At 41.0% G+C, this 24,775-nt stretch overlaps 1 protein-coding gene and 1 long non-coding RNA gene across 4 annotated transcripts in view; one reads left to right on the plus strand and one right to left on the minus strand.

The window, feature by feature from the left end:
* The window catches only part of Lrrc28 (leucine rich repeat containing 28), a 125,329-nt gene that overhangs the window by 19,719 nt on the left and 80,835 nt on the right, over positions 1 to 24,775 (minus strand). For 2 of the 3 annotated variants that reach the window (XM_031386953.1, XM_031386955.1), the window contains 2 exons: positions 21,855 to 22,061; positions 7,616 to 7,718 (listed from right to left, as the gene is read on the minus strand). In XM_031386953.1, the coding sequence (XP_031242813.1) occupies positions 7,616 to 7,718; positions 21,855 to 22,061 (310 nt within the window). The remainder of the gene's footprint in view (positions 1 to 7,615; positions 7,719 to 21,854; positions 22,062 to 24,775) is intronic. The other variant, XM_031386954.1, reaches the window with a different exon arrangement.
* The window catches only part of LOC116102369, a 34,377-nt gene continuing 15,718 nt past the window's right edge, over positions 6,117 to 24,775 (plus strand). Inside the window, exons 1-3 of the long non-coding RNA XR_004123102.1 lie at positions 6,117 to 6,303; positions 20,314 to 20,437; positions 22,167 to 22,219. This is a non-coding gene — a long non-coding RNA (uncharacterized LOC116102369). The remainder of the gene's footprint in view (positions 6,304 to 20,313; positions 20,438 to 22,166; positions 22,220 to 24,775) is intronic.

Genomic DNA, 24,775 nt, shown 5'->3' on the forward strand with positions numbered 1-24,775 from the left:
TTTTTTTGGTCATCTTATAAAATAGGACAAACTATAGTGTTAACAAATACAGTAACTGTTCAGCTCTGAACTGGAGTGCCATCTTCCCCGTGCTAACTTCCCAAGCAAACATTTTTGAATTAATTGAGGATTTTTCCATGTTAGTGCTACATTTGTCAGTCCCACAGGGCTCTGATGACCCTGCCGTACAGAAGACAGTCAGCTAATAAGTCTGCCTGCAGGATCCTTCTTAAAGCCTTTTCTTGCAACTCTCACTTGCTTATTATTTACCTTGAACTTTACACTAGTTTTATCTGGACATCACCCAAACTTTCCTGGGATTCAGTTCTTTAAACATGGAGCATAATATTGATTCTTGGTTTTCAAAGATCTACTTTATCAGATAAAGACACTGCCTCCCCTGATGCTACCCAGTTTGCTGACAGGTTTTCCTGTTTGTCTTTTGAGTTAGAATATCTGTTGTTTTCCTTTTCCTTCACAGGAAGTAGGAATACAAGGTAGTGGCCATCCTAGAAACTCATCCCAAGATGAGACTGAGGCAGCTGTTGGTGCCCACACCCTGCTAGAAGGTTACTGCATCTGTAAGGCTCCAACAAGGAGTCAGGAAAACAAAAAATAAAAAAAAACCAACAAACAGGGGAAACTCTTAAAGATCATAACCAGTGAAAGGCTATTAACTATAAAAAAGAGCTGTGATGGTTGATACTGACTGCCAACTTCTAAAGTCACTCAAGAGACACGCTCTGAGGATGTCTTTAAGAGCATTTCTAGAGCAGGTTGAGGTGGGAAGACCCTACATGTGTGAGCACCAGCATCCACCTCTCCCTGTTTTGGAGCTGCTCTGCTGTCTGCTTCTCTTGCTGCCTTGGCTCCCCTGAGGTGATGGACTGCATACCCTCAAACTATAAGCCCAAACAAGCCTTTCTTCCCTTCAGCTACTGCTACTCAGGCATATCGTCATCAAAAAACAAAAAACAAAAACAAAAACAACAACAAAAAAAAACCTTCAAAAAACCTAAACCAAACCTGATTCAGGAGTATAAAAGAAACAAGAGCAGACAGCAGATACTCCCTCTAGAATTAAAGGAATATGGGGTGGCGGGAAAGGAACTGACAGGAAACTTGCAACTGTTGGGGAGCTCTGGGGTCCACAGTTCTTGGGATGAGGAGTTAGGTTAAGAGGACTGAGTACTGCGATGTTTTGTGTGGGGTGACCCAACATGAAGAGGATGCTGCATATAAGGAAACAGACTTAGGAAAATAACAGCCATTCGTCAAGTGGAATTTTGGCAAATGTCTTATTTTTTTGTGGCAACCAGCAAGGGCATAGTGCCTAGGTATTGAGTCAAACACCAGACTAGGTGCCCCTGTGAAGGTATTTTTAGATAGGATTAACATTTATAATAGTAAAGCACATCGCCCTCTGGAATGCCATGTGCTTAGTGAGGGCCCAAAGAACAAAGACCAAGCATCACCACAGACCAGGAATTGTGCCTCCGGACTGCTTTTGACTTCTGCTCTTCCCTACAGACCCTGAGCTTGCAGCCTCTGTGTCTATGGGAAGTGAACCCTGACAAATACATTTATGTAGTATGATAATATTCCCATTTCTAAACTTTAGTTTTTGTTTTGTATTTTAGTATGATAGGCATTTGTGAATTTCTCAGAGAGAATTCTTTATGGTCTTGTGGATCACCTCAGACACTCACTATCATGAATGGCCGCCATAGGGCCATTTTTTATACAGCATAAAATAGCCTAACTTGAAGACTGATCTGAGCTGCAGCTTGACGGGTGTGTTCTCAAACTTTATATCCACACTGAAGATTGAGAATCCTGAGCAAAAATATAAAATAAAAATGTGGAGTAGAAATCATATTAAAAAGTTGGCTTCCAGCTTACTTTTGACCCAACCCCTGCCTCTTGTTGGCCCCTGAATGCTGGGATTATAGAACATCATTCATGAATGTACATCATTCACATCATTGCTGCTATGACAGCTGCTGCTTCCCAGCCTCATCCTGAGTGTTTCTGCACAGATTAAGTCCAAACCCATTAACAACAAAGGATCGGACACTGAAAGCCAGGCTTTAAGGCTCTTATTGTCCCTTGTAATTACAATCACAGATTATATTGAAGAGGTTCACACTAAACAAGTGTATCCTAATTTTATACAAAGTTTAGGTTTTCCTTGATAATTCTTTTAGCAGACATCTCTGCTCTTCACCACTAGATATTAAGAAGCTAATTAAATTTAAGACTCATCTATTCATGGCTTCTGTGATTCACCCTCAATAGCCAGCTGCAGCAAGGTGCTGCCAGGACGGAGGGACTGAGTCAGCCATTCTGTTGCCTCCCTTCCCTGAGCTGCTTCCAAAGGACTTGACTCTGGAGGAGTCAGCAGAAGAGTCCCAGCCCACACAGTGCTGAGCCCAGGCAAGGGGAGAGACAAAACAGTGGTGGCAGTATGGCTACTGCACAGGCTAAGAGCAGATGATAACATGGCTGCTACTAAAATTCTTAGACAACTTCATTTATAAAACAGGGATAGCTCACAAGGTTTGTTGGGAAGATTTTGTGCAATGACACAAATGAACCAAGAGCACACTGTCTGGTACCCAACAATTCTAATCCACATGCACAGTTAAGCTTTCTTTTTATTATTAACTGTTATTATTGCTGCTTCATAGTAATATTAGAGTTGTGGTGGTCAAAGGAAGACAAAAACAGGAACTGGAACTTAGCCATTTAATGCACCGGCATAGGGCATAGGGCATTAACCACATAACCAGAGTCTAGTACATGGATGAGGCTGGAAAGCACTGCTTTGAGAAGTGAACATCAGAGATCTCAAAATGGAAGTGAGGCAGATATCTTAGTTTAAGGCCAGCCTGGTCTACAGTGTGAATTCCTAGACAGCTAGGGCTACACTCACACAGAGAGAAACCCTGTCTCAAAAACCAAACCAAGCCCAACCAAACCAAAAACAAGGACAAAAAGGTAGTAACAATGAAGCAAACTCTCAATAGGAAGGAATGGAAGATACAAAATGCTTCAGTTTATAATAAACCCACTTATTATCCAGCAATTATTAAACATTGGTAGTCTTGATTTAGAATTCATACAGTTTAAAAAAATTTTCACTAAATGCCTAGGAGGTTACAAAAATATACATACACTGAATCCTTAAGTAACTTATTAAAATTGTAAATGTTAGCACCTCTGGTTTAGATAATTATAGTAATCATTGGACAGCTCTATTTAATTCAATATTGTCATAACTGTCACTCATCATTTAACTTACAACAGGTTAACTGAATAGCAATGTCACCTTGCCACTGAGATTTTGCTACATATTTGCCCCAAAATATACGATAAAGTTCATATCCATTCTTGCTTTCATTATTCCATCTAACAGTATGGCAAAGTTAGGGCTGGAAAGATGGCTCAATGGATGAAGTGCTTGCTTTGCAACCATGGGAATCTGTGTTCAAACCCTCAGAACTAATGTAGAAGGGTTGGGTGCAGTAGCAGCAACATCTGTGATCTCAGTGTTTCTACAGAAGATGGGAGGCGGAGACATAAGGCTACTCAGGAGCTGTGGGCCAGCCAGCCTAGCAGCCACAGTGAAAAGACAACTTGCTTCAAGTTTGGCAGGAGGTGAGGACTGACACCAGAATTATCATCTGACAACAAGCATGCCATGGAGTCTGCGTGACTACCTCCAACCTCCTCACCCTCAGAAACAGACAGACAGACAGACAGACAGACAGACAGACAGACAGACAGACACACACACACACACACACACACACACACAAACACACACAGAGGAGTGAGAGGGAGGTTGGGATTGAGAGATTTGTTTAAGTGAAGATTTAAATTCTCTTGCCAAGGCATTCAGATTTTTTATCCTCCAGAAAGTATCCACAGAACATCCATCAGCCATCACAGAGATGCTACAGACTTAGCCTCCCTTGTAGCAAAAACATCTTTTCATTTTAGAGAGGGAAAGAACACCTTTGTTCTGACGAAGCCTTTGCTCACTGGATAGTTACTAAGCAGCTCTGAAGTGCTCCTTTGCTTTCGCTGTTTTCTCATTCCTTATGAGGCCCAGGAAGGACTTGCACTCAGAGCAACACCCCTGACTTGTCCTCCTCAGTGCAGACATTACACATGGGGTTTTATATTAGTGCCTTAGAAAGGTCTCCCTGTTTATCTTTAGTTCTTTCAAAGTTCCTTTCCCAGCTGACTGGGCCATGCTGCCAGGCACAGAGGTGTGTTCACACTACCTTAGAGGTCTTGAGCTTGTTGAGGATGTGAATGAAGCCCAGGCAGCAGAGGTATGACCTCTTGAACCCTGTGGCCGCCTCATTCCCTCCTGACTCTCCTGGGACAGGGCGTGCACATTCACATGGCTGGGAGCCATCTGTCCTTGATCTGCTCCGTAGTCTTAAGGCTGGGTCTCCTCTCCACCTGCCTCCAGCTTCACTCCTTTCTGGAGGTTTGCCTATTCTTTCATAGGAAGCCAGCAAGCTAAGGTTTTATCTCAGGCACTTTAGTTTTTATTCTAAAATCTTGGTTTTGTGTGTGTGTGTGTGTGTTTAAATGCAAACCTTGTCTTGAGAGATGACAGCTCAAGTAACACTTTTGTTAGACAGATACAGCTGGGCTGCTCTGGGCTTGTCCCAAGTAGGTGCTGAAGTAAGGAACCGCAAAGTTAAACACAACCCTCCCTACAAACACAGTAGGTGTTCTATATAAATACATATATACATATACTATATATCACACCTGTACCTTAGGCTTTACTGGTCCCTAGAGCTGTGTCATTCTATACTGCTGGCGCTCTGGCTTCCTGGATGCTTAAGCTGAGCTGAGCAGAGCCAGCTGTTCCTTTAATATCTGAGCCCATGAGGTAGCTGGAAGCAACATGTGTGCAAGAGAACTGTGTCAGTGGAGCCTGTGTGTCAATGTATACAACATCTTGTACAGGTCCCTTCCTTACAGTTCTTTCCTCATCCCCAGCTGCACATAAGGGCCATGAGGGCTGGCAGCTTGTCACTTTGCTCATTATGGTATGTGCTTTGCGGTGACCAAACAGGAAAATTGATCACTAAACATCTAACAAATGAACAGGCTACCCAAATTTCTGTTCAAACAAGCTCCCTTGCTCAACCTCACAGGCACGCACACCTTTCTTTCTGTCAGGACCTTCTCTGTGTCTTTCCTCTCCTCTCCTCCAGAAAAGCAGGAGTCGCCTAGGCCCTGACTGGGAAGTGGGGCCCTGGCTTTTGATTTCCTGAATAGGTAGAAGAAAGAGGGAAAAAAGTGGAACCTCTCTTCAGCATCCCCTAGGGTTTTGAGAATGTTTTGCCATTTAAATACTATACAGACAAGAATCATTTTTAGGCATAAATTAGGCTAACTGACCTAAGGACAAATGGCTTAGGAATCTAATGATGAGAATATTCAAAATTCTGTGTTAAACCCGCATACTGAAATGGAGCAGTCTATTTGTAAGCTAGACTGCATATACCCCAATACTAATATTATAAAATTGGGTGTCCATGTCCTATTATTATCAGTGAGGTAAGCTCATAACAATATGAAGAAAATACAGACTATTAGCATTTCATTTCTCTTTTTCCTATTTATTTCTCCAAAGGTTTAGCATTTTCCTAAAATCCACTAGCACTGCTGCTGGTATAAACTCAAAGACAAAAAACTTTCCCTACTCCACGCAAATAGAACATTCTGGCAGTCATCAACACCCATGTCTACACAACAACTATTTCCTAACTGTGGTAGAGGCCAGATTGACCTTGCAGCGCAGCCTCTGAGGGTCAGTGTTGGAGCTTGCTTACATCTTTTGTATGATGACGACTGAGGTCATTCTGTTTATCACGTGGAAGAATCAGGCTATAGTAAAACCCTTTAAGGATTTACTGGAGTATGACTATGCTGTGTCACATCTGTGACAAAGTCAGTTTTAGAAAAGCCAGTCAGCTAAAACCTGTAACACCATCTATTGTACTTGCTTCAAGGTTTTGGATTTCATCTGCCTGCATGACCTGAGCTCACCTAGGCTTCCCGAGCTAACAAGTCAGCCCTCGCCCTAAGGAAAGGCACAGCTCCTACCCAGAAACAACATCTGTGTTCAGCACTGCTGCCTGTCTTCTGGCAGAGCTGCATGCATGGGGTGTGAGTCAGGCTGCACAGTCTGCTGAGAGTGAGAAGAGGAGTCAGATGTGTTGGTTCCCTCATCTCAAAGGTGTTCCTTCGGCTGCTGAAGTTGGGAAGGTAAGCTGGGAGTGTGTCAGTCCTTCCATCTCACACCACCAGGACACTTGCTCTCTGATGCTGTGCCCCTCCTATTAGAGGTCACATTCCTGAAAGCCCATAAGAAGGGGATTCTTGTTGCTCTGACTGACGCATTTGCTTGGTTGTTTAACTCATGATCCATAAGAAGGGTCTATGTCTGCTGTGGAATTCTACCCTTTTTTTTCTTTTAAGATTTATCTATTTTATGATGTGAGTACACTGTTGCTCTCTTCAGACACACCAGAAGAGAGATTTCAGATGGTTATGAGTGACCATGTGGTTGGTAGAAACTGAATTCAGGACCTCTGGAAAAGCAGTCAGTGCTCTTAACTGCTGAGCCATTTCTCTCCAGTTCTCCTGCTGCGGAATTCTAAATACTTAAAATCAGTAAAATCTTAGTTAAGAGGCAGTTACTGCAGCAAATTGTCCTTGCAATCATGTTCCAAGGAAGAAAATCTTTTAACTTAATGCCAATTCCTCTACTTTCTAGAGTTTATAATGGTATGTGTTGTGTACTGGCTTGGCTGGTTTTGTGTGTCAACTTGACATAAGCTGGAGTTATCACAGAGAAAGGAGCCTCCCTTGAGGAAATAAATGCCTCCAAGAGATCCAGCTGTAAGGCATTTTTTTCAATTAGTGATCAAGAGGGGAAGGGCCCAGCCCATTGTAGGTGGTGCCATCCCTGGGCTGGTGGTCTTGGGTTCTGTAAGAATGCAAGCTGAGAAAGCCAGGGGAAGCAAGCCAGTAAGCTGCATTCCTCCATGGCCTCTGCATCGGTTCCTGCCTCCAAGTTCCTGGCCTGTGTAAGTTCTAGTCCTGATTTCCTTTGGTGATGAACAGTAATGTGGAAGTGTAAGCTGAATAAACTCTTTCCTCCCCAATTTGCTTCTTGGTCATGATGGAATAGAGACCCTGACTAAATGTGGTAAGGTAGACATACATGAAATCTTCATACTCTAGACTTATATATACACAATTTGTCAATAAAGACAAAATAGAGCTTTTTCTATAGCAAAGAAAGAAAGAAAGAAAGGAGGAAAGAAAGAAAGAGAGAGAGAAAGAAAGAGAGAAAGAAAAAAGAAAAAAACCACATGTACTCTTTTTCTTTAGACTGGAAAGTAATAACTCATGGACTGCCCATGGCTTACTAGCTGAATGAGACCAACATACAATCTTCTAAATTGTTTGCCTCGTATTCTTAGTTCATAAAGGTATTTGGTCAAAGACAAACTTAAGTAGAACTTTCCAACCCAGTTCATCTATTTTAGGTCCACACTGAAGGCAGCCTTACCCGTTACAGCCGATGACTTTGTTGTAGAGGTAAGAGGGCAGGCCCTTCAGCTGGACGTTGTTATCCACATACACATACTGCAGTTCTCGAGAGCGACCTAAATCTGATTATAGAGAGCAGTGCTGTGATTCCTTTAGGAATTAACCATTATAATATGAAGTACAAATGTAATGTATAACATCATAAATAACCCCAAAGTTCTATTTTAAAAGAAGAAAATAAATGCATGATTCTGGCAGTTGTAATACTGGCTTTGTGTTGGGAAACATGGTGTAGAAAACTTAACCCAAACTTTGACTTTTAAACTGGAAGATGAAATTGTCAGTAGTAGAATATTTAATTTCTTCTTATATATAACTTCCTTGACATTTTACAGACAACTTCAATTGTCTTGCTATAGGCCCCCATTTTCCCCTCTGGTCCATAGAAAATGTTATACAAAGTAAGGTCAGCCTAAACATACTTTATCCCCACTCCTTCCGACTTGATTTTATAAAAGCCAGTGGTGGCGCACACCTTTAATCCCAGCACTCAGGAGGCAGAGGCAGGTGGATCTCCGAGTTTGAGGTCAGCCTGGTCTATAGAGTGAGTTCTAGGATAACCAGAGTTACACAGAGAAACCCTGTCTCCACAAAATTTTGCCCAATAATTGTAACATTGCTCATAATTTTACCATGGATCTTGATAGCAAACATCTCATAATTATAAATATAATGGTGATTTTTCTATCACTCTTTTTTTTTTTCTGGCTACACTTACTAACTGGAATTCCTATTCAAGGAAGAGTCATCCTTTAAAAATACTTTTATACTAGTATAAATTCATAGACTGTACTCTACTGTAAAAGAATAAAGACCCAATACTACTATTATTTTGTCCTATTGCACAAATGCTTCAGTCTTGGCAATTAAGAATGATTGTGCGCTTGCTCTAAGTTCTTTTAACAAGTCTTCATGCTTTTCTGATCATTTCAAGACTTTCTGGCATTGTGGCTTAGCTCACAAACTCTCTGCCAAAGCTCTGAAGTTTACCGCTTCTCCAAGGCATCCTACTTCCTTTTCTTGAAGAAACCCATCAATGAGCCAGGTGTGTCCATTACTACTGAGAGATCACACAGAGATCTTGGGGTCTGGGAAGTGTGCATGCCTGTTGACTCTCGCAGACACACATCTCAGTTGTTAGAGATGTTTCCAACATGAGCTCTGAGGAGTGAGCCTGCGAGCTCAGACTCTTTGGCACTGCCAATGTTCCTTCAGAGAGTATGTCTGTCTCCAGTCCCACCAGCACTGTGAGAGAGCAGCCTCTCACACACAGGAAGCAATTCATATTACAGTTTTAAATCTTTGCTAATTAGGGCTAAGAAACAGAACCTCAGGATTATTTACACTGTAATTTTCTAATTGTGTGTAAGCAAACAATTAAAAATTGTATTTCTGTAAACCCTCCATTCCCCATTTTCTTTCAGGCTCTTGAAATTTGTCTTTTTCTTTTCTTTTTTTAGGGAAACCTCCACATTTCTGATACATATTACAAACATTTTCTTTTAGTTTGTCAGTTGTCATTTGACTTTGTTGAGAAGTGTTTTCTGATATATAAAAAATTGTAAACCACCTTCCCACCCTTCCCCCTGTGTTAGGAAAATTAAGACTAAACTACACGGTGACCTCAAAACCTTCTTGAACATCCAGCAAGACCATGTCTCAGTAAAACAAGTGCCAAAAATGAGAATATGAAAAGGTTTTAATGCAGGTTAACCCTGCTCCTCCGGCCTCTGAACATCCATCTGCCTCCTCAGGATTTGTGGGATTCCTTCTCCTCTCCATCCCTCCCCTTTTCCTCTTTCCTTTTCGTATTTATATTCATAATCCAGCTGGAATCCATTCTTATGTCTAGCATAAAACACTTTAGCATTAAACATTTATGTTTAGCCAATAATTTATTTTTCCATTTCTGAAAATTTTTTGCTTACCTTTATTTACACCAGAACAAAAAAAGAGAAAGGTTTCTAAGATGGCTTAGTGGGTGAAGATGCTGCCAAGTTAGACAACCTGAGTGTTACCCTCAGGACCCATACAGGAGGAGAGAACCAACTCCTGCTAGTTTTTCTCTGACTTCCACACATGTACCATGACACATGCATTCAGAACACTGCACATGAATAACAACAATAATAATCTCTAAGATTATCAAGAGGTAAAACTACCACCAAGTGCTTGGATCCCAAACTTCCTAACTGCTCCTAAATCAAGCTGCAAACACATAAAACATTACAATGAGAGAGAAGCACTAATCTAGAAAAGCCAGTGGCTGTGACGTCAGCACCGTGGCTTAGGACTGTTTGTGCTTCAGCAAGCTCCTATGTGAAATGGCACAACACTGCCTGGTCCCCAGCTTTATCAGGTGTAAGGAGCATATGAGAAGAATCAAGTTTAATATGAGGCATAGATTTAAAGTAATAAAATATGTATGTACCAAAAAACTGACAACTGCTCTCTTAGTGAACCAAAAAAATTTTACACTTACAAAACAGGTGAGAAAAATATTAATTGATCAATACCACATTCCATTACAGCAGAAAAGGCCTCAGAAATCCACTAAAAATACCTGTTTCCTCATAATTTTTATAACAAAGGTTTCTAAACACAAACAAAAATTTATGGGGTTTAAAGACATAGAAAAGTTTTAAAATAAAAACTTCATTAATAAATTATAAATGGGCTACTCACAAGTACTACATGTGTTTTATCCTAGCACTTGGGAGGCAGAGGCAGGTGGATTTCTATGAGTTTGAGGCCAAGTTCTCAAAAACAACACAACATCAAAATGCTAAATGGTTTCTAGTCTGATTTGCCTTTCTGAGCTGCTAAAGGGCTCAAGGAAGTCCAAGTGGAGGTTCTGGCTTGGACTGGAGCTGCAGTAAGGCACAGAGCAAACTAACAATTAGGAAAGGAGAGTAGATTAGAGTCAGACAGCTTGGGCTGGAATCTTCATTCTTCTGCTTACTAGATTTGTGGCCTTAGGATCTCACCTGTGTAATGGGGGAAATAAAACTATCTCCTAAGTTTGGGAAGAGTGGCTAGGTTTATAGACGTGTGAAGCAGGATTCGTGGAACAGAGTCTTCTCTAGAATATGACAGGTATTATTCTCATTATTATTAGTAAGCGACACTCTGGGAAGTGTAGCCAATTAACAGAACTTTCTTTGGCATGCAGCAAGGGTACCAACTCTTTTCTATACTTTAATTGCATAGAACGAGTTGGAGGCCGCAGCCTCTGGAGATGATTCATCCCTTCAAGCCAAGGACACAAAATGGGACATGACAGAGGAAGTACTTCTCTGCTCTAATATACCACAAACGCCTCTGTGCAAATTAGATGAGGTGACATGCAGACATCACACCACAAAGTTAAATACACACTGACACTTGCTACTTCTTCTTACACACCTTCTCTCCTTGCTTTATGGGGAAAGATGACTAGTTAGTGACTAAGAAATACTACTTGGCTACATTTACCTTAGGGGGATCTGCCTGGCACTCCCAAAGCACTTTCAAATTCATTACATATGCCCTAACAGTATATACTATCTTGTGCTATAGCTGAATCAAAACTAGTCCCAACTGCATTAAAACCTTATACATATTAATGCCACTTAATATTTCCAAGTAGCACAATCAGAGGAGGGAGAAAATGGAGGAAGGAGGGATAGAGAGGGAGAGAGAAAGGGAGGGGGAGAGAGAGCAAGCAATGACATGCTCTTAGTGTGTTTGGAGTCTGGACTGTGACTGGATCCTGGCCTCCCACCTAGTAACTGGTTCCTAATTCAGAGTTTCTTCCTTTGCTGTATGATATGGATGATATTGTTACAGCTCACAGATTTGTATTCAGTGAAACTGGTGTATACGGTTCCAAGCTTGATCGCACAGTAACTGGCGCTCAGCATATCCTGATCTTCTGAGTGTAAAGAGATCAGAAAGGGAGTGTAGATCCTGAAGAGAGCCCGGCAGTTGTTTTAGCTGACACAGCACAGCCTGCTGGCCAGGGTGAGATAGCTCCATGTTTGGCAAGGTCCCAGCTGAGAGAGCTGTGCTCTGGCTGCCTCAGGAAAGCATGCTCTTAGCCGGCCAGAATACAGTCTGCTGCCAAGACTCTCAAGCCCAGAGGACTGGCATTTTAAATAAATGAGCCTGAAATACAAGTATCTGCTGCATGGAAAAGCTTTGAGACTGTTTTTATATTGTTTTACCCAGACTAACCTGAAACTCACTAAGCAGCTCAGGCTGGTGGCAAACTCATGACAATTCTGCTTTAGCCCCTCAATTGCTAGGATTACAGTCATGAGCCCCTATGTTGGTTTGGTTCTTACATTCATTTACATACATATATACATATCAATGTAAACTACATATCATGTTGTCTCATATTTAGATTATTATGTGAATAGAGTTTATGTATGCATTTGTACCATGTCATGCCTGTTCTTCTGGAGATCAGAAGAAGGTACTGGATTCCCTGGAAGTTTATGAGTTACAGATGGCTATGAACCAGTGGGTGCTGGGAATTGAACCCAGGTCCTCTGTAAGAGCAGTAAGTGCTCTAAACCACTGTACCATCAACACTCTGGCCCCTGGTTCTTAAATTCTTAGTACAGAAAGTCTTCACTAAATCATAGACTTTAGAAGAGACTACTTACCTACTAGTCAATAAAGGTTTATTTTTTTTGATTAATATTATTTACTTACATTATTTCACCAATACTGTATGCTAAATAGAGATCATAAAAGAACATTTAAAACAAAAACAAAAAACAAAACAAAAAAAAAGCCTTCTTGTACCCAGGAAGCAGAGGCAGGTGGATCTCTGAGTTTAAGGCCAGACTGGTCAACATAGAGTTCTTGGACAGCCAGGGCCATGCAAAGGGACCATGTCTCAAAAAACTAAAATCAAACACACATACATAAACAAATAACAACAAAAGAGCCTTGTTAAGAAAAGCTCAACATGTAAAATTTACAAAGCATGGAGGTATTTGACTGACTGTCCAGATTTTAAAGCCACCAATGACTACTGAGGTGGCTGTTTTCCTTGTTTTCTAGAGACATAGTTTCTCTGTTGTAGCACTGACTGTCCTGGACCAGAACTGTAGATCAGGCTGGCCTGAAACAGAAATGTGCCTCCTTCTGCTTCTTGAATGCTTGGATTAAAGGCATGCACCATCACCAGCTTTAGGCTACCTTTTTTTTTTTTTTTTTTTTTTTTTTTTTTTTTTTTTTTTTTTTAAATTGGATGTTTTATTTATTTACATTTCTCCTCTGCAAAACCTCTATCCCAGACCCCTTCCCCCTGCTTCTATGAGGGTGATCCCCCACTTACCTCTCAACTCCCGCCTCCCTGCTCTAACATTCCCCTACACTGGGGCATTAAGCATTCACAGGACCAAGGGCCTCCCTTCCCATTGATGTCCAACAAGGCCATCCTCTGCTACATATGCGGCTGGAGCCATGGGTCCCTCCATGTGTACTTTTTGGTTGGTGGTTTAGTCCCTGGGAGCTCTGGAGAGCCTGGTTGGTTGATACTGTTGTTCTTCCTATGGGGTTGCAAACCCCTTCAGCAACTCCAGTCCTTCCCCTAACTCCTCCATTGGGGTCCCAGTGCTCAAGCCAATGGTTGGTTGTATCTGCCTCTGTATTGGTCAGGCACTGGTAGAGCCGCTCAGTAGACAGCTATATCAGGTTCCTGTCAGCAAGCACTTCTTGGCATCAACAATAGCATCTGTATTTGGTGACTGTATATGGGATGGATCTCCAAGTAGGGCAGTCTCTGTATGGCCTTTCCTTCAGTCTCTGTTTCACTCTTTGTCCCTGTATTTCTGGATTAATATTTTGGAGATGGATGGGTGCCTAACCTCTGGATACGGTTTCTGCAGTTTCTCTCTTCTTTTGTTGGGTTACTTTAAAGGAACTGTACCACACCTCAAGTAGTCCTTTCTTTTACAGCCTCACAGACCAAGTGTGGTGCTTAGAAATCAGCAAAGGCTCGCAGCCCTCCACAAACCTCTGTTCTCCCTTTTATCATCGTCAGGGCTCTGGCATATGTAGTCCACATGGCTGTAGGAACAAGAAGCTCCTATGTGTTCCGGCTATTGCTCTCTTAACCACGCAGTGTGAGCAAGCACAGAGTGATACATGCCAGAACAGAACAGGATCTGTGTTTATTACATCCTGACTAGTATAAAGTCCATTTACTTATCAAAAGATGAATAACAATGTCTCTAAAACAAAGAGTTGGGGCTAACAGAAACCGAAGCATCAAAGGAGCACATCAAAACTGCCTGTTCAAAATGCTCTTTCAATGTCAAGCCAATCACCACAGTTCAGTAAGCTGGATGCCCAGTATAACAAAACACAGGGGGTCCACACAACCAATTCAGAGTAATTCACAGACCATTCCAAAATGACCTTTTCAAAATTAGGTTAAATCACCTATATAACCCCCTAAGTAACAAGGACACTCCAGCCACTTTTCTAGAGCAATGAATTTCCTTTAGGTGCTAACTTCTTTGAACACAGATCCATGCACCAGACTCCACTGTATCTTTTACATAACCACAGTCATACTGATGTATTCAGCTTTTACAAGATAAAATTTCAGGCTTGGCAGGATGGGTCACTGGGTAAAGCAGTTGCCCCCAAGTCTGATAATCTCACATAGTCAAAGAGCACCAACTCCAGCATGTTGCCCTTGAATTATGTGTATGTGTGGACACATACACACATGCATGTGCACATGCACACATGGAGATAAACTTAACAAAATACTATCACAATGGATTATTTAATGAGATGCTCTACTCTGTAGAACATAAAGGACTGTTAAAGGAAACTGATGACAATGGATTCAAGGATTCCTTGCTATTGGTTTGAATAGTTTGAATAATCACACTCCAGGATCTCTAGTTTCACTGCACAGGTTAAGCAACAGAAACCAGAATCAATGGGCTAGAGATTGTGTAGGATGTTTTGGGGCAAAAAAAAAAAAAAAAAAAAAAAAAAAAAAAAAAAAAAAAAAAAAAAAAAAAAAAAAAAAAATCAAGCCACAGTCCCTACCCTTTGTTATAGTCTAACATAAGAACAAAAGTAGCTCAGACTGATTGAATATTTATGAAGAATTTACAGGGTGGTATGCATTTTATGTGTATCTTACAGAATTCTTACAATTGTGCTATCAATCTATTACTCTATTGCTGATAATTAGATTAAATAACTTTCCTATGGCCAAGTCCACAAGAGCTACTAAACTGTAAAGCTGGAACTATGGCTATAAGTGTCTGCTTCAGCATGATACATTCTGGACAGCCCTTCAAGGAGGGCTCACACAGAAAATAGGTACAGTACTGCCCAGAGAAGGCAAGCACATGGAAGGAACATATCCCAGGCATTCAAGTGTGACGTCAAAGCTGGATCTGCAAGGGACATTGCCAATGAAACAAGCAATGAACAAACATGTCTTTGCTTTCTTTAAAAGACCAGGAAACTAGTAGGTAAGTTCTGCCTCAGGGATTTCAGGCAGACATATCAAGGGTAGGAAGATCTCCTTTATAGGAAGATCCTAATGACTGCCTAGCATGGTAGGGACTGGAGGACTCAAAACAACATGTTGTTTAGTACCATGGCCAACAGCCAAGGAGCAGACTGTCTATGCTACGAGGCATCCTGCACTGCTGCTTGGTTGGACTGCTTTGTTGGACAGGCCTGTGTGTTTCGAATGTAATAACTTTAGAACAATGTCTGATGGAAACTCCAGATTCTTGCTTCTAAGTCAATTAGTGACATCATCCAGACACTGCCAGCACTACATATTCTTGTCACCGTTCTAAAATAACAAAAAGTTTTGCTGGCGAGTATCTGGCTCCAGGTTTAGCCCTCATAGAACTTATTTAAAATTTCACATCTGTATCTTACTATGAATAGGTGACAGGCTGTTTGTTTACTTGTTTGAGATAGGATTTTATGTAGTTTCAGGCTGCTGTCTCATTATGTGACTAAAGATGATCTCGAACTCCCAATTCCCCCACTTCTACCTCCTAAGTGCTGGGATTACAGACTTGTGTCCCCATCTGGCTTTGTTTTTAACTGGTTCTCCCCATTTCAATCTCATCCCACCCCACCAAATCCTACTCAAGCTTAGCAAAAAATATATTTGCCCATATAAAACTCAGCAAATCTCCACGTGCTTTCTCATCACACACTAGCACAGAAAGTCAACATCTGGCCCATGCTTGTAGAAGCCACATTAAATAATCCCTGTTAATTCTCTAAGAAAATCTGAAGCCAAAGCAAAGACTTGGGAGGCCAATATAGCACCATCATGTGACAGCAGACAGGGAAAATGACTTTCATCACAAATACTTACAAAAGGGAACATTGAACATTCATTATCCATTTCTTTTTCTCTCTCCTCCTTCTCTTTCCTCCATTTCTTTCCCTCATCCCCCCTCCCCACATGGATGAATATGTGTGTGGAGGCCAGAGGTCAACCTCATGTTATTCCTCAGATGCTGTCCAGCTTCTTTTCTGAGACAGGGTCTCTGCTGGCAAAATAGGCCAGGCTCTCCACTAGAGCTGGGCTTACACCACAACCCAGCTCTTTTTCAAAGTTCTAGGGCTTGAACTCAAGTGCAAGCATTTAGCCTGAGCTACATTTCTAGCCTTGAATGTCCATTTTCTTGAAGAAATTTGGATTACTCTTCAAGTAAGATCTTTTTGGATATAATTAATAGATTAATTCCCTCTCATGTCTTCCCACTACTAATTTTTGGACTTTACTATCAAGGCTTTCTTGTCCATTAGTTCTACTTTGTAATTACTTTAATTTCTTTTCCAGTTTTTCATTTCATTAATATTTCCCCTGTGATTACAGACGTACCCAACATTATTCCTACAGAATACGATTTTTTGCCTCGTGTTTAGGTCTCCCTTTAGAAGGCAGTTATTACACCTTGAGGTCAAATGTAGCTCTAACTCTGACTCCTGAGACTGTTTGTCTCAGGACAAACTTGCTAGCATTCAAACTGATTCAAGGCCACAAATTTGGCAATTAACTCCCATTAACTGGAGTTACAAGGGCCTCATGGTAACAGTTCTTCAAACTATATCCACACATCTGCAGTTCAGTAGAGCAGAGTTGACAGGCATCTCAAAATCTGGATCATGAAACTATTAACTGATGCATACATCAAAGCATCACAGGGTATCTCATAAATATACATTTTAATATTTTTATGTATAAGCTAAAAGTTAAAAAATGAAGTTATTAGTTTATTACGGTTTTAACAGTGGTTTGCAGGCTGACTAGTTTTACCATGTAGCTAAAAAACAAAAACAAAAACAAACAAACAAAACACACACAAAAAAACCCTGTAAATAGCAGCAATTCTTGATTTTCTCAGCAAAAGGAAGTGGGACTAAGAAAGAAACAATACAAACAGTAACGTGAGTACCATACTTAGAGTTTTCATCCTCCATTTGAAATGGGAAGGAGCATGTTTAAAATTCTGGGAGCTGGTTTCAAACACTAACTTGCCATGTTTGTGTTTTCTAATAAAGTACCCAATTTTTACAAAGCTAGTGGGCAACTCCTCCAAAGCACTCAGCATGCTCCACCATGTGGCGGGTGGACCGTTTAAAGCATTCTGTATGCCGCAGGGTAGGAGACAGTAGAGGACCTATCATTCTATTGGAGCATTGGTCCTTAACACTCACACCTTCCCAAGAAAACATGTCACTGCTAGACTAAGGGACAACTCTGAGGCTGGTCTTGAAGCCCAAATCATTTGTCATTACTATGCCTACTAACTTCTAGACTTCATGATAATTTATGCACAGGCTCTTTTGTAAACCTCATCTCATGCTAATGTTCGTAAGAATTTACTCTCTGAGGGCAGGAAACATGGCTCAGCAGTTAAGAGCACTTGCTGTTCTTATAGAGGACCTGTGTTCAGTTCCCAGGACTTACATGGCAGCTCACAATCACCTATGTGCCCAGTTCCAGGAGACTTAATTCCCTTTCCTGATCCCTGAGACACCAGGCACACCCACGGTATACATACATACATTCAGGCAAAACACTCTCATACATAAAATTTAAACAAATCTTTCAAAACAAATAATTGTTTTTAAAAATTACTTTTTTACATTTATTTATTACTATTTAATGCATGCACATACAAAATCACAGGGTGATTTGTAGGAGTCAGTTCTTTCCTTCCATCTGGGCTCTAGGGGTCAAATTCGGGCACTCAGGCTGGATGGCAAGCACTTTTAGTAGTTGCGCCATCTTGCTGATCCTCATTTATACTTTTCTAAATAAACATTTAATAAAAATTTAACTTGCTAAACTAGATGCACCTTTGTTTTCTTGTCAATTACAAGCACGACAGGCACTGAATTTAGTGACACTGTACTTTCAGGGCGCTAAAACACACTTTTCTATAGCCACCCTATGCCCAGCAATCCACAATCCTTGCATTCATTATTCAACATGGAATAAGTAGTAACCATTCCCAAATAATTAGGTCTACTAATTATTCAAGGAAAATCAGGAGCACCTGGGAAAAGCCTTTTCTCTGCACTCCCCTCAACTCTCAGAAGGTAAGAGGTAAAGCCACAATTCTGTGTCAACCAAGCTGTATCAACTCAGTAGCAAAAGAATGCCAAGTTTTGAGCCCTCTGCTAACTTTCATAGCACGAGGCTAAAGTGACTGCTTTTTTCCTCCTGTGCTGACAGTCACCACTGTGAACAAAGCCTGTCTGTAGGCTCATCTGTCATCCAACTGTCACTGTACAGTACTAATAGGAGCATCCGTCTTTCTGATGCATCTGTTCATTTCAGGAAGAACAGTCAGAGAACCTTAATAGTTTGACAGTATTACAAGTGACTCAAGCAGCACATACTCAAAGGCAGCTAATGGGTCCGACGGTATCACACACCATCTAAGCCATCCTTACAGGCAGCTTCTGTAGCTGCCATCTGAAGCAGCTAGTATCAGACAGCTGTTTAAACCCATAAAAACTGAGCTCCAGGGGGAATGGAGAGGTGGCTCAGTAGTTAAGAGCACTCAGGAGGCAGAGGCAGCCAGATCTCTGTGAGTCTGACATTAGCCTGGTCTACAAAGTGAGTTCCAGGACAGCTAAGCCAGGACTGTTACACAGAGAAACTCTGTCTCAAAAAAAATTAATTAATAAAAAAAATTATAAAGAAAGAAAGAAAAACTGGGCTCCTTCAGCTAAACTTTGTTAAGAGACTGAATTTAGTGAGTGGCCCCCAAATCATAGGTTCCACCTCCCATTACAAAGACATCCCACAAGACTTATGTTTCTATGCCAAGTTCTAAGTAGCATGGCTAAATACAAAACTTTCTACTGCTCAAAAACTGTGTGTGTATGTTTGAGTCTGTCCATGTGTCTGTCTGTAGGACCATTACAAAGTATTCATATGTGCTAAGAGCCTGTCTGAATGACCATAAGAAAGCACTCACATTTGGCACTTCTAGGTGGCTCCTTAGTTCTGTGAAAAAGGAAGCACTAATAGTTGCCATGTTCCATTTGATCGTTTCTCAAACAGTTCTTAGATTAGATGGCTATGGTTTAGCATGAGCCCAAAGGAAGATTTCAAGTGTATATACTTGAAAGGTCCTCCTCCTGCTCCTCCTCTTCCTCTTCTTCTGCCTCCCCCTTCTCCTCCAGACAAGGTCTCACATGGTGGTCCAAGGGGGCCTAGGGCTTACTATATAGTCTAGGTTGGCCTCAAACTCACAGTAATCCTACTGTTTCAGCTTTCTATACAACACCAGCATCAGGCAAAGTACATTTAGAAATGCCTCAAAGCTGTTACTACTGAAACAAAGGTAGGTAGGAATGGAAAGTAAATGATCAGGGGAGCAGGAGCCAGGGCCAAGGAGTTTTTGCAAGGCAGGGATGATCTGAAGGCAAGCGCAGTTGTATGAAAAGCTGAGTTGAGACAGGAAGTAACAGCAGCACCAAAACCAAGACTTAGCCTGTGGCAACAGACTCTGCCAAGAATTGGAGAGATGGCCCAAATGGAGCCAAAATGGCAGAGTGATATCAGATAATAGAGACAGCCACCTTTAGTATGGAGTCCCTTTATACAGATCAATACTGGAATATAAAGAGAATATGTCAAAGTGGAAAGAATTGGAGTCTGTGCTTGAGTTATATTACCAGCTGCAACTCTGGGCGGGTTATACAACTACTCTGTACATCAATCTCTTTATTTGTAAAATTAGTTTGTCAATGGGTTTGTAATAACTGTATAATAATTAGAGACTATATGTGCAGCCATTAAACAAAATACTTGACTAAGGAGAGTATATAGTCAGTGACGGCTTATTATTGCTGCAGTTAAATTAATACACATAATACTTCTCACCCATGTAGTTTTTAATATAAACACACACATTACACGTGCACACACACACATGTGCACATATGATGATGATAAAAATAATAGAAAATTGTAGAGACACCATGAGATTTAACTAGCTCATGCAAAGTTCTAGGTTGCTTATAAGACAATTTGTAGTTTTATTCTGAACTCTGATGTTACATTTGCAAGTTGAGTTTTATGCCACAAAATAATTTAAAATTAAATAATTTAATCTTTTCCCTTCACCCTTTCAGCCATGACTGTACCATCCTGGCAATCACATGGTTGAAAGCCATCAGGAAGTGGTCAAAGGTCCTGGTGGCTACTGTGGGTATGAGGTGTCTTGCACATGAGGAGGAGGAAGAGGAGCATAGTCAGGTATGTACTGTACAGGTGCATCTCCTGACTCGTAAGTCATCTATACCTGTGCACTTCTAACTCTCACCCATGAACTCTGCAAGAGAGAGACTGCCATCTCTGACCTTCAGATATGGACTGAAGCTCATCAGTTACTGCAGGTTACCCACTGTGAAGTGCTACAACTTGTCCAGGTGCTGGCCCCTGCAACTGTTCTGTGTGCTCCCTGTCAGTCCAGCAAATATGTTTACTCTTTAAATATGCATATTTGACATTCTCACTAGAAAAGCTCAGATTTTTTTTTAGAAGTATAGCTTGTTTTTTTAAAATAGATTTATGTTAATTTGTTAATTTATAATTGTGGAATATATCTGTGGGAAATTAATCTCCTTAAATTCAGCAGTTTTTATTATATGAATTGATTTTAATGTTTCAATTATTTTTAAAGATTTCAAGAAGAAACCTTAAACTGAAAATACATAAAATGAATTTTATGTGCAAACATTTCCTTTTGGGGACTGGTAAGCTCCTTCCTTCATTGTCCTCAGAGATAAATTATTAAGATGCTTCTATGAGTGAAGCTGTAATAGATAAGGGTCCTATGTGACTTCATTTTTTCTTTAAACTAGCACTTGCATTTCTTAGAAGTTGAAAAAAATAATTTAGTTCTATGTGAAATAAATGTACCTTATTATTAAAGACCCATGTGGCCAACAGGTAACACGTCCAAATGAACTAACTACAGACGTCTACAGAGGATAAGGTTTCATTCACCAAGGTGGCATTTCTGGTTCAGTAGGCAATTTAATCAATTTTAAAGTCTTCACAGCTTTACAGTCAGATTTTCTGACATTAGTACTTATAAAAATACTCAAAAACAACTTTCCATGGCAGAAGCCAATATTTTGGGTTTAGGGTATGTGGTTAGTGGAGCAGAGCTTGCCTAGCATGTGTGACTCTGGGTTAAATCTATAGGACCAAGGGAGGAGAGGAAACAGGAATTAGCAGATGTACTTGTACTGGGCAGCATCTGTTCATAATGCTCAAGGCTCTCTGCCAGACTTACAGTCACACACATTTCAATTCCCTTCATAGAGTAATCTCTCATAGCTGGTATATTTTGTGATGGCACTGACTGACTTTGTAAGTATGGGATCCTTGAGCAAGGCATGGTGGCACATGGGAAGCCGAGGCAGGAAGGTGAAGGTTCAAGAACAGTGTGGCCATATAGGGAGAGCCTGCCTGGCAATACAAGCAATGACATCATCCCTGACTAAAATAACCTCACTTGTCATCTGGCGATAATGCTGTTGTTCATGTCAAAAATGGATTTACAGAGGAATCATCAGGATAAACAGAAAGAAACTAATCCGTTCTAGTTAAAGAAATATGTTATATTTTATGTGTTGGCTAGTCTAGTTATAACCATGACACTTACCAACTGGCAAAGATGCAAGATGGTTTCCAGCCATGGAGAGCTCATTGAGGCTGGGCAGCTGGCAGAGATGACGCGGCACACACCATAGCCGATTTCGGTCCACAGTGAGGTACTGCAGAGAAAGGCACAGGTGAAGCCTCTCGGGTAAAGCTAGCAAACGATTGGTAGAAATGTCTAGTGTCTGCAGCTCCTTCAAATCGCCAACCTCTACAACCAAAATCAAAATTAATATAAATCGCATTCTGATTTAACTCCAAAAATAAAATAAAGTACTGCTATAATTCAAGTAAATAAAGTTAGTTATTTCCACAGATATGATGCTGGAGCACAGAACTTGGGGCTAGACTGCAAACCATCCAGCCTTGGTAAGCATGTTTTTCTCAGCCTGCCAGATTTGGGGAAAGGGGCTGCATGTGTACACATCTGTGTACACAGATGTGCTGAGCCATGAGTGCATGTATGGAGATCACAAGTCAACATCATCCGTCTTTCTCCATAGCTCTCCACCTTAGTTTTTGAGACAGGATCTCTCATGAACCTGCTGCTAACTGCTTTAGTTACTCTGGCTGGCCAGGGAGCCACAGGTTCTACCTTTATCCCTTTATACCAATGAGGGTTAGAGAGATGCACCTGTACATATGTATACACAGATATAAGTACCTGGCTTTTATGTGGTTTATGGGGATCTGAATTCAGGTCCTAATGCTTTGATAGCAAGCACTAACTTACCAATCCATCTCCCCAGCAAGTACCAGAGTTTCCTAAATACTGAAAAGTGTTGGCTTAAAGGGTGGGGCATGGAGTCATTAACCTGAGCCAGAAGCTGGATACTGATGAACCCAAGTTCTTGGTCAGGTGAGAAAGGAATGGTTACTTCAAGGTAGCTACTTCCATAACTGTACAGCTGCCCTCCTAGCAAATAATAGGGGATTTACGAGTGGAGGCACCCAGCTTAATACAGAAGAGCTCCTCTACTCCACGGCTCCATGGCAGCACTGGGCAGGACAGGCCTGCTTCTTCCCCAAAGGTATCTGGTATAAAGACTGTTATGAAGCAGCTCCTCAAACCTGCCTTTCCTAACCCCTTTCTCCAGCCATTCCTCTTAGGTGAGGACTTGCGGTACCACCCTGGACACACAAGTTGTTGAGGAACATACTACTTCCATCAGATAGGAATGGTTTTTGCCTTCACATGAGCTTTTCTACTGTTTGCTACTGACCAGGAGTTAGCCACACTACAACTAAGCAGACTGAACCTGCTGGTAAGCTAAAACTGGCACTTACATTTTAAAAATAGTAAACAGAGGCTGGAGAGATGGCTCAGTGGTTAGGGGGCACTGACTGCTCTTCCAGAGGACCAGGGTTCAATTCCCAGTGCCCACATAGCAGCTCACAACATAATTCTAAGATCTGATACCCTCAGACAGACTTAATTCAGGCAAAATACTAATGTACATAAAGATAGAGATAAATTATTTTAAAAAAATAGTAAAACCACAACATCCAAACAAAGATCATATGGTAGAGATCATATGTGTCCTACAAAGCTTAAATATGTTTATAATCAGGACATTGACAGAAAAAGTTTTCTGTCTTTGCTACAGAATTATTATTAAAAACACCATTTTAAATTTTTATTAAAATTATTATTATTATTATTATTATTATTATTATAGCTATGTATACACATACACAGAGGTCCACCATGTAGGTTCCAGGCTATCCAGCTCCCATCATTAGGTCTATCAACAAATGCATTTCCCCTCTGAGCCATCTCTGTCTCTAGGAACATTCTTAACAGCCAGTTTTTTGTTTTAGTTTTTGTTTTTATGAAAGGAATGTGGGGTCAAAATATATTGACTTCAAGTTATTTTCCTAATATTGACAAACTTGTCTTAGGATACTCATTATTTACTAATTTCTCCAAAACCTGAGTAAAGTATTCATGTAAAATCAGATAGGGATGATTCTGTATGCAGCACATGACTCAATGGTAGTTTTGTTCCATCTGAACTTCACTTATCTATAATACAAGGAGCTAAATTCACTCTTGTGTTCACTCTTAGCAGTGATGTAGATGATAAAGTCCATTTTCATATCTATTCACAAAATCAAATTACTACATATGTGGGGTGATGATGAGAAAGTTAGTGGACCCATATTTCAAAAATGAATAGAAAAAAAAACAAAGAAAAAAAAAAAAACAGGACAGAAACTTTTGACCTAACTTGAGCAGTGACTGTGACTGGACAACCATGTGGGCCAGGTGAAAGGAGAATGTCACAGCAGGCAGTGCCCTTGGAACCACAACACATACAGGAAACGAGGTGGGACAGGAGCTCAGAGGAAGGAAAGTCACATGAAGAGCTCTCAGGCTTTTGGCAAAGTTCCTGGGACCGGAGCCTGGAAAGGCAAAAGGAAAGAGGGTACTGCATTCCCAGCAGAGGGTGGGGGAATTGGAAGCACGAGGCAGGGCACAGACTCGAGAACACTAAACCCAGTGTGCCCATGCCGAGCAAGCACCCATCCACAACAGGAGGAGTGGAGGAGAGTTCCAGGCCGAGGGCCTGCTGGAAGCACAGACAGTAATCACAAAGAGCCTGAGCTTGGAGTATGGATAGAAGTCCTCTGTGCAGCCTCCAAGAAAATATGCAGAAAGCACCACAGTGGAAAAGAGCCTGGGCTGAGAGGATGTGTGCCACTATAAAAGAGAAGGCATGAAGGAACTTAAGGAAAAACCCAGGGACATTTAAAGACAAGCAGACAAACTTGACCGGATATGGTAATCAACAAAATCAGAGACAGTCAGAGTCAGGCTTGGGCTTCTCAACCTTCCTAATGCTGGGACACTAATGCAGTTCCTCATGTGATAGTAACCCCCAACCAGAACATTTTATAGATACTTCATAGCTGTAATTTTGC

The sequence above is a fragment of the Mastomys coucha genome, unplaced genomic scaffold (genome assembly GCF_008632895.1).
Source record: "Mastomys coucha isolate ucsf_1 unplaced genomic scaffold, UCSF_Mcou_1 pScaffold21, whole genome shotgun sequence".
NCBI lineage: Eukaryota > Metazoa > Chordata > Mammalia > Rodentia > Muridae > Mastomys > Mastomys coucha.